Here is a 10569-nt window from a genome sequence, read left to right on the forward strand (position 1 = left end):
TGCTTTTTTAAAAGAAAAATAATAACTGTATTGGTTTTCTCTCCATGTTCAGTGATCAGTTTCTTCTACATCTGATGTGATATCATTTTTTTTTCCAATTCTGGATACATTCACAGATCCAACATAGTGAGTATGTTTTGAAAATTCTTTGAATATCTTCCCAGAATATGTAGGATTTACACAAGTTTAATTGAAATCAGAACGTTTTCTTCTTATTTTTATTCCTAACATTCAAATTAATACTAGTTTAGATTCCTTAAGCAGAACAAATTTTGCATTCTGATTTTCTTTTCATTGTTTGTGCCAGGTTTTTTTAAGCTAGGATTTTCACCAGAGTCTAAAGGAGTTAGATGAACAATTCCGACTGAAATGCAATATATGTGGATGCCTAATTCCCTCAAGCGTCTTTGAGAATGCCATCCTATGCTTCTGCATTGTGTTCACACTACAGTATAAAAACAGGTTAGACAATTTCTCTTGTGTTTATAGTCAGTTTCTGATCAGTTTCACCTTCTTGCTGTCTTGCAGAATAATTGTAGTTTTGCAAATAATGCAGACTCTACTCTGTCCAAAATAAATCAGTCTTCCCTTATATTTAGTCCAAATCAGATCTGATGTTTTGAGAGAGAAAAAAAAAGTTTTTGACAAGAAGAAATAAAAGAGAGAATGAAAAAGCTCTGTAGTCAGCACATTTCAGAAAGAAGGACATGGAGTCCATTCCATCTTGTGTACCATCAACATAATTATTTATTAAGTTCACTTCAGTTACACTTTTGAAAACATACTAAAGACAGTGCAGTTTGCAGAGGGGCTCATTAAACTGAATAAAATGGGGTCGCACTTTGTATTGGGGCACTATTTATAAATGCTTTCTAAATAAGGTTGGACGGCTTAGATTTTTATCGGGAAATGTCAATAAATCCTATTTCACCATAGACACACAAACCGATGAAAAAATATTTTATTTGATAATAATTGAAACTGATAGGTAGGCAAAGTAAGACAAATGCTGCTTGAGAACTTATTAGAGTTTGATTAAAAGCTATTTAATTTGTGTATTTTGACACATCATGTTGACAGTTTGTGTTTTAACAGTTATAAAGCTTTAAATGTTTGAATCTCAGCATGTATGGTCATTGAATAATTATTGCCTGACAGTCCCCCATTGTCTGCCCCTGCCATAATTTCCCACACTATGGAAATTTAATTGATAAAAATAAAATAAAAATGTTTAAAACCCATGCTTTTGCACAACTGTGCAAAAATACAAAAACAAGGCTTAAAAATAAACTTTGATATTATCTGTTGAAATTATTTAAAAAAATGAATTTTTCCAAGCCTTCCTATTAGCAATTAAAAATTACAAGTATTGTAGAAACATAAGCAATATATGTTCCAGATGGTTATATGTGCATCAATAGAAATTTTTACAAATGATTGTCAGGGTTATAAGCAACATATTCTGATGGGTGAAAACAATACAAATTGCTCAAGCATTTATTAAAGCATCAATTATTTATTAATTGAACCTTTATTATAAAGTATGACCAAAATGAGAGGTGAGAATGGAGTCTGGAAGTCTGTGGTACCATTACAATTACCAATGGTTCAGAGGAGGTATAAGTCAAATACGAGAGTATCACCATCATCAACAACAGCGACAACAGTGGACAGTCCTTTTGTTGGTAGAGTCAGAGGCCCAAGCTGCCCACTAGAAGTTAGGTCCTTCCTTTAAAATGTCTCAAAGCAGACATCTAAAAACAGAGACACCCCCAAATCAATAGTCTCTTTTGAAAATATAGGCCAGGACTCTTGGGTGCTGTTTCAGGCTCAGGGTGAGGAGTGTGTTCTAGTAGCTCAGAAAAAGTAACTGAAAATCTGGATGCCCGGGTTCTGTTTCCAGCTCTGGTAGGTGAATGGTTGCCCATATCTGTCTAATGCCCTGAGCCGACAACATGCTGAGGGTTCCCAGCTCTCATTGAGAGTTAAATGTTCACTACACCATATAAATTGTGTTCAGAATCCTGATATATACGTGACTGCTCAGTTTGTTGTCTGTCAGCAATGACCTGCATCTAACAAAATCACCTGTGTATTTTTTTGTTTCCGCTTTATGGTTTCATGTGTTTTGGTAGGTACACCACCTGGCCCCAATGGTGAAGAGAGATCAAACCAATGTGAAGGAATTTATTCTGCTTGGGTTCCCTGGCTCTCGTTATTTGCAGATCTCACTCTTCATGCTATTCTCGTTCATGTACCTCCTGACACTCACAGGAAACATCACCATCATATCCTTAGTGGGGACCCACCGTCGCCTCCGCACTCCTATGTACTACTTTCTCTGCAATCTCTCCTTCCTGGAGATCTGGTACACCACAGCTACCATCCTCAAGACTCTTACCAATCTCATGTCCCAAAGCAAAACCATCTCCTTCCTTAGCTGCCTCCTGCAGATGTACTTTGTTTTCTCCCTAGGCTGCACTGAATTTCTACTCCTGGCTGTCATGGCCTATGATCACTATTTGGCCATATGCCACCCATTGCGCTATAGCTCCATCATGAACAGCACCTTGTTCATTCAGTTGGCCATTGCCTCATGGGTAGGTGGCTTCCTGACTATTTCTGTGCCAGCATTTCTGATCACCAGGTTGTCCTTCTGTGGCCCTACGGTCATCAACCATTTCTTCTGTGACATAGATTCTTGGATAGAGCTCTCCTGCACAGACACGAGCCTTTTTGAGATGGTGTACATTTCTAGGTGCTTTATTGTCATCCTGGGCTCCTGTGCAGTCACCCTGATCTCTTACATTTACATCATCTCCACCATCCTGAGAATCCCATCTGCCCAAGGCTGGAAAAGGACCTTTTCCACTTGCTCTGCCCATCTCACCGTTGTGGTTATAGTGTACGGCTGCTCCATCTTCCTGTACGTCAAGACTTCTAAACAGAACTCACTAGACATGAGCAAAAATGTCTCTGTCTTCAATACTATTGTGACACCATTGCTTAACCCTTTCATTTACACTCTAAGGAATAAAGACGTCAAGGAAATCATGAGAAAGGCTTTTCATAGGACATGACGTTATTGTCTAATGGCCTGGATAGCACTGATTTAGTCAGGCAGCGAGGGGAAATCAAGTGAACCATCAAAACATATGAATATTAAATAAATCATTTTTGGTATCTAAATATAATCAAATAAAAATAATGCAGAATTTGGCCCAGAATTTGGAAACTATGTTACCGGGACTGAGTCTCATTTACAATAAGGCAACTTTGAATTCTTTTGGCAGTGTAAATGGACCTTAAAATGGGTGTGACTGTAGTTCACAAGGTCTGAAAGACCCTTTTAAACTGCTGGAATGATGGAAAGGGGGGGTTATTTTCAGTGTTCATCAAGTCCTCATTGTTTGTGTATATAAACTAGCCTGATATGATATATTTCTCCATTTTACCCAGATACTTGCTTCTGACATTTAGCACTCTAGTACTTTTGATGTAGCTCCACAAGCATTGACATCACTTTTCTTACAATCCAGAAAATGTTGATAAGACTCTCTGAAAACTTTTAGAAGACTTGGATGTGACTGGAAAGCTGTGATAATACTTTGTCACATCTGTCAACACAATGATGCAAATTACACAGCTTCTTATTATCTTTCACATGATTTGACATATATCTAGCTCTATTACAACATTTTGACAAGGCTCTATGGTCCAGAAGCCAAAGGTATTTAGGTGCTAAAATCAGGCTCAGCCTTTCCAGGAATTAGGCATCAAAACCTGATTCAGTTTTGATGGGATTTGTGGGCCTAACTCTTAGCAATTTAACACCTTTAACAATTGCAACCTAAACAACAATAAAATATAATCATGGATCTAGGTGTGGATATTTTGACATGTGATGTTGACAATTTGTATTATAACAGCTCATAAAGCTTAACTTTTTTAATCTGAATGTCTACTGCCAGTAAATAATTGCCTGGCCACTTCTCCTCCCACCCCCACCCCCTATAATTTCCTGTAACTGTGAAAATTTAAATGGATTAAAATAAAAAAAAATACTTAAAAGTAAACAGTGATATTACCCATCAGAACAGCGTCACAGTGGCGTAGTCGGCAGGACTGTGATGATGCGGTCCTGGCGGGACCCAACTGAGAGTGCCAATTCAGGACCAATTGCTCAAACAGGGCAGTTACAGCCCTAGGCTGGGGTTTTTCCACCTCTAAGGCAAACCAAACCAGCCAGACAAAAATGACTTCGGTTTCACCCCACTGGCTAATCACAAGTCACACACGCAATTTCCTTAGACACTCCAGTCTCCCCGTATCACCACCAGTGCCACCTGTCCTGGGGATGAATGGTTATGAAAACCAACACCCCAGTGAAAGAAAAAAGGTTCTCTTGATCCCAAAGGACCAAGCCCCAGACCCAGGTCAATATACACGTCAGATCTTACCCACAAATCACGCTGTTGCCAATCCTTTAGAATCTAAAATCTAAAGGTTTATTCATAAAGGGAAAAAGATAGAGATGAGAGCTAGAATTGGTTAAATGGAATCAATTACATACAGTAATGGCAAAGTTCTCAGTTCAGGCTTGTAGCAGTGATGGAGTAAACTGCAGGTTCAAATCATGTCTCTGGAGAACATCCCCAGCTGGGAGGGTCATTCAGTCCTTTGTGCAGAGCTTCTGTTTGTAGCAAAGTCCCTCCAGAGGTAAGAAGCAGGATTGAAGACAAGATGGAGATGAGGCATCAGCCTTATATAGGCACTTCCAGGTGTAAGAACACTTCTTTGTTCTTACTGTGGAAAATTACAGCAAAATGGAGTTTGCAGTCACATGGGCCAGTTTTGCACACTCTGCTGAGTCACAAGGCGTATCTGCCTCCTCTCAATGGGTCAATTGTGTAGCTGATGGTCCTTAATGGGCCATCAAGCAGGCTAAGCAGAGCTAACACCCACTTGTCTGGGATCTTTCCCAGTAACACAGCATAAGTTTGAAATATAGACAGTATACAGCCAATACTTATAACCTCAACTACAAAATGATACAGACATACAGACAGCATAATCATAACCAGTAACTCATAACTTGGTCTTAGACACCTTATATGACCTCCTTTACATAGGATTTGGTGCCACTACAGGACCTTGGTTGCAAACCATGTTCTATATGGTCCCAGTTTATATCAATAACATCACACAACTGATTAAAAATTGTGCTTAAAATGTGAAAAGTCTTGTAGTTTACATAATTAGTAGTATATGTAAGGTGCATGTGTTTTATTAATCTGTTTATTCTAATGTTCTAGGACGAAATCACCGCCAGTGTGGTTCCACACTGTCTGAGATTTGAGGGGCGTGACATAAACAGATGGTTAAGGATTAATGTCTCTTTTACCTGTAAAGGGTTAAGAAGCTCAGTAAACCTGGCTGACACCTGACCAGAGGACCAATAGGGGGACAAGATACTTTCAAATCTTGGTGGAAGGAAGTCTTTGTTTGTGCTTTTTGTTTATTCTTTGTTTGTTCTCGGGACTGAGATGGATAGGACATCATTCCAGGCTCTCTCCCAATCTTTCTGATTCATTCTTTCATGTTTCAAAATTGTAAGTAATAGCCAGGCAAGGTGGATTAGTCTTATGTTTTTTTTTCTCAACTTGTAATGGTTTCTTTTTGCTGGAAAGATTTTTACCTCTGTTTTTACCTCTGTAACTTTGAATCTAAGACTGGGGTGGGGGAGGTCCCTCTCGTCTATATGAATCTGAGTATCCTGTAAAGCATTTTCCATCCTGATTTTACAGAGATAATTTTTACCTTTTCTTTCTTTAATTAAAAGCTTTCTTTTTAAGAACCTGATTGATTTTTCCTTGTTTTAAGACCCAAGGGGATTGGGTCTGAACTCACCAGGGACTGGTGGGGGAAAAGGAGGGAAAAGGTTAATTCCTCTTTGTTTTACGATCCAAGGAGTTTGGATCTGTGTGAAGCCTCTCAAGGCAACCCAGGGAGGGGAAAGTCTGGGGGGAAAAGGAGGGGGATGGTTAATTCCTCTTTGTTTTAAGATCCAAGGAGTTTGGATCTGTGTGAAGCCTCTCAAGGCAACCCAGGGAGGGGAAAGTCTGGGGGGAGAAGGAGGGGGATGGTTAATTTCTCCTTGTTTTAAGATCCAAGGGGTTTTGGATCTGTGTTCCCCAGGGGAGGTTTTGGGGGAACAGAAAGTGTGCCAGACACTAAATTCTGGATGGTGGCAGTGTACCAGACCTAAACTAGTAATTAAGCTTAGAAGTATTCATGCAGGTCCCCACTTTTTGTACTCTAAAGTTCAAAGTGGGGAAAAAACCTTGACAATGGCAATGAAAAGTTTCCATAGAGCTGGGAGCAGAGCTAGGTCTCCTGTGTTTGAGGCCCATTCTCAATCAAGCTGATCGAAAAATGTTTAAGAAAAAACATTTTCCATTTAAAAAAACAGCTTTTCACCAAACCAAAATGTTTTGCCGAAGCATATCAGTTTCAATGACAATTTCATTGGGAAGTTTGGGAAGGTTCTTCAGGGCCAGAGTGGAATTTCTATCCCAGAATAGCCTGTAGCCTAGTAGTTAGAGCTATCACCTGAGATGTGGGAAACCCCTTTGACCTTCTTCCTCTCACTCAGGAAGAGCAGGAACTTGATGTTAACTTCTCACAGCTCAGGTGAGTGCCCTAAGCACTGTGCTATTGGTTGATCTGGAGTGTGTCTCACTCTCTTTTGAAAGGCTTCTTTTTCATTCCAGTGTGGACTGAAAACAAATGCTGAAACCTCCGTTTTTCACAAAATAGAATTCTTGTTTTCTGACCAGTCCTAGTGATCAATCCACTGAGTCACATGGTCTCCTAGTGTGCTGTGTCATCCTCTAGTGACTGGGCTTCCTGGAGGATAATAGCCTGCTACTGCTACCCAGCTGACAGTACTACTCCTTTATCTCAGGGGTAAAAGGCTGTGCCTTGTGTTGAGGCTTCCAGATTCAGCCTTTGCTGGTGACTCATGGTGGGAACTGGTGTCTAAATACTTTGGGAACATTGGATGAAGGATGAGGGCAGGATAGTGTGATGATTTTTATGGAATCAGGTGGCTGTGTAGCAGGGAATGATGTGGGGGAAAGGGAGATGTCTATCTAATGTGGAAGGGAACTTTCCCCCTTATTTCTGGGAGATGTTCCCCATAAACACCTGCAAAACAAACTCATTATCCTTCAAAGTCCGCCTTAAAACTCTCCTTTGCCATGATGTGTACAAAAACTTGACAACAACTAGGCTGCTGGGGTGTTGAGACCACTCCATGTTATGCAGACCAGTATTGTTTGCTTACTCTTCTGCTGGTCTATCTGTATCCATGTGTTTGTACATCACCTCGCCCAGTGGAGTCTTGATCCATGATTAGGGATCCTATACACGATGGTAATACACATAATAAAATCATACTAATAATGGAAATGATTTCAGGATCTCAGTGGACAAACAACTGAACAGGACCTCCTAGTGAGATGGTGTGGCATAAAAAGAGCATCCAGTGATATTGACAAGGTAACAAATTTAAAACTCAGGAAAATAAATACTTTTTGAAACTATGCATGGTGACTCAATGCTGTGTATCACTGGGGTCTCGGATTCACTGTTCAGAAAAGGGATGGATGTTTATTAGGGCTGCCAAACTATTAAAAAAATTAATCACGATTAATCACGAGATTAAAAAAATCACAATTAATCACAGTGCTAAACAATAGAATAGCAATTTAATATTAATAATTTTAATAATAATACTATTTAAATAATATAAAGTGAGCACTGTAGACTTTGTATTCTGTGTTGTAATTTATATCAATATATTTGAAAATGTAGAAAAACATCCAAAAACACTTATAATACATTTAAATTGCTATTCTATTATTGTTTAACAGTTTAACTGCAATTAATCATGATTAATTTTTTAATCAAGTCAATTTGTTTGAGTTAATAGCTTGAGTTAATAGTGATTAATTGACAGCCCTAAATATTAGCCCTTTTATCCTGAGCAGCTAGCCAAAAAATCAGGGTCTTGCAGCTTGTTCCAGTTAGGACATATTGATGCTGGAGCCTGCTATCTATGATGCAATCATGTTTATTTACAAAAAATGTACAAAGTCCTGTTTCCCTGACCATGGGAGGAATCAAAGGACAGGAGACAGTGTCCTAGATCACAGCAACCAAACCACTTTCATCCAGAACCCTGAGAAAATGCAGACTCATAATTTCACCATCCTGTGAATTATTACTATTTATTGCTTGTATTAAAGGAGCAACTACTAGATCCGACTGTGCTAAGAGAGATCAGGGCTCCACTGTGCCAGATGCTGTACAGACACACATACAGCAATCTAAGGCCTGGTCTACACTACACGTTTAAACCGATTTTAGCAACGTTAAACCGATTTAATGCTGTACCCGTCCACACTACAAGGCTCTTTATATCGATATAAAGGGCTCTTTAAATCGGTTTCTGTACTCCTCCCCAACAAGAGGCGTAGCGCTAAAATTGGTATTACCATATCGGATTAGGGTTAGTGTGGAAGCAAATCGACGGTATTGGCCTCCAGGCGGTATCCCACAGTGCACCACTGTGACCGCTCTGGACAGCAATCTGAACTCGGATGCAGTGGCCAGGTAAACAGGAAAAGCCCTGCAAACTTTTGAATTTCATTTCCTGTTTGCCCAGCATGGAGCTCTGATCAGCACGGGTGGTGATGCAGTCCTAAATCCAAAAAGAGCTCCAGCATGGACCATACGGGAGATACTGGATCTGATTGCTGTATGAGGAGAGAAATCTGTTCTATCAGAGCTCTGTTACAGAAGACGAAATGCCAAAGTGTTTGGAAAAATCTCCAGGCTACACAGTGCTGCGTGACAAGCGTAATGGAAAGCCAAAGAATCAAATGGACGGTCATGGAGGGAGGGAGGGAGGATTGAGGACTCCAGCTATCCCACAGTCCACAGCAGTCTCCGAAAAGTATTTGCACTCTTGGCTGAGCTCCCAATGCCTTTAGGTTCAAACACATTGTCCGGCGTGGTTCAGGGTATAGCTCGTCAATGTACCCCCTCCCGCCACACGTGAAAGAAAAGGGGAAAAAATCGTTTCTTGACTTTTTTCAATGTCGCCCTATGTGTACTGAATGCTGCTGGTAGACGCGATGCTATGGCAGTAAAGAGCAGTATCCGCTCCTCTTCTCTCCTTGGTGGCAGATGGTGCAATATGCTTGATAACTGCTGAATACCCCTGGCTGGCCGGCCTCAGGTGAGGGCGGCCGGGGGGCTGCCTGGGTAAAAATAGGAATGATTCTTGGTCATTCCCAGTAGATGGTACAGAACAGCTGATAACTGTCTTCATCATAGCAACTGGAGGCTGAGCTTCAATCAGCCCCCTCTTTTTCATGTGTAAAGAAAAGATTCTGTACTGCCTGGACTATCATAGCAGTGGGATGCTGGGCTCCTCTCCCCCACACCGCTTAATGTCCTGCCTGGAGTGTCATAGCAGCGGGATGCTGAGCTCCTCTCCCCTACACCGCTTAATGTCCTGCCTGGACTGTCATAGCACCAGGAGGCTGCCTCCCCCTCATTTTATCTCACTAACAAGTCACTGTTTCTTATTCCTGCATTCTTTATAACTTCATGACACAAATGGGGGGGACGCTGCCACAGTAGCCCAGGAAGGTTGGGGAGGAGAAAAGCAACGGGTAGGGTTGTTGCAGGGGCAATCCCTGTGAATGGCATGCAGCTCATCATTTCCGCAGGATCTGACACGGAGCAGTTGTGCTCTCCAGTTCTCTGATACCCTGGTTCTCTAGTACAGTTGCCCCATATTCTAGGCAGGACTGACTCTATTTTTAGATACCATAAAAGAGGGATTGACTTGGGGAGTCATTCCCATTTTTGCCTTTGCGCCCCTGGCGGACCTGAGCCAGGGGCACTCATGATAGCAGCGAACAGTACAGAACAACAGATAACTGTCATCTCATTGCTAATTTACAATGGCAGCAGATGATACAGAACAACTAATAACCATCTCTGCTATCATGCAAAAGCAAATGAATGCTGCTGTGTAGCGCTGCAGTATCGTCTCTGTCAGCGGCATCCAATACACATATGGTGACAGTAAAAAAAAGCTGAACGGGCTCCATGGTTGCCATGCTATGGCATCTGCCAGGGCAATCCAGGGAAAAAGGGCACGAAATGATTGTCTGCCATTGCTTTCCCGGAGGAAGGAATGACTGATGACATTTACCCAGAACCACCCATGACAATGATTTTTGCCCCATCAGGCACTGGGATCTCAACCCAGAATTCCAAGGGACGTGGGAGACTGCGGGAACTATGGGATAGCTACGGGATAGCTACCCACAGTGCAACGCTGCAGAAATCGACGCTAGCCTCGGACCATGGACGCACACCATCGAAGTAATGTGCTTAGTGTGGCCGCATGCACTCGACTTTATACAATCTGTTTTACAAAACCGGGTTTATGTAAAATAGAAATACTTCTGTAGTGTAGACGTTCCC

General features: G+C 41.2%; 1 protein-coding gene across 1 annotated transcript; it reads left to right on the forward strand.

Annotated features, from left to right (window-relative positions):
* Positions 1–1361: 1361 nt before the first annotated feature.
* Positions 1362–3982, forward strand: LOC115641053 (olfactory receptor 287-like). The gene has a single exon (XM_030544167.1). It carries the CDS (start codon positions 2154–2156, stop codon positions 3078–3080), a length of 927 nt encoding a protein of 308 aa, XP_030400027.1. The 5' UTR covers positions 1362–2153; the 3' UTR covers positions 3081–3982.
* The last annotated feature ends 6587 nt before the right edge of the window (positions 3983–10569 follow it).

Source organism: Gopherus evgoodei, unplaced genomic scaffold, assembly GCF_007399415.2.
Source record: "Gopherus evgoodei ecotype Sinaloan lineage unplaced genomic scaffold, rGopEvg1_v1.p scaffold_33_arrow_ctg1, whole genome shotgun sequence".
Taxonomy (NCBI): Eukaryota; Metazoa; Chordata; order Testudines; family Testudinidae; genus Gopherus; species Gopherus evgoodei.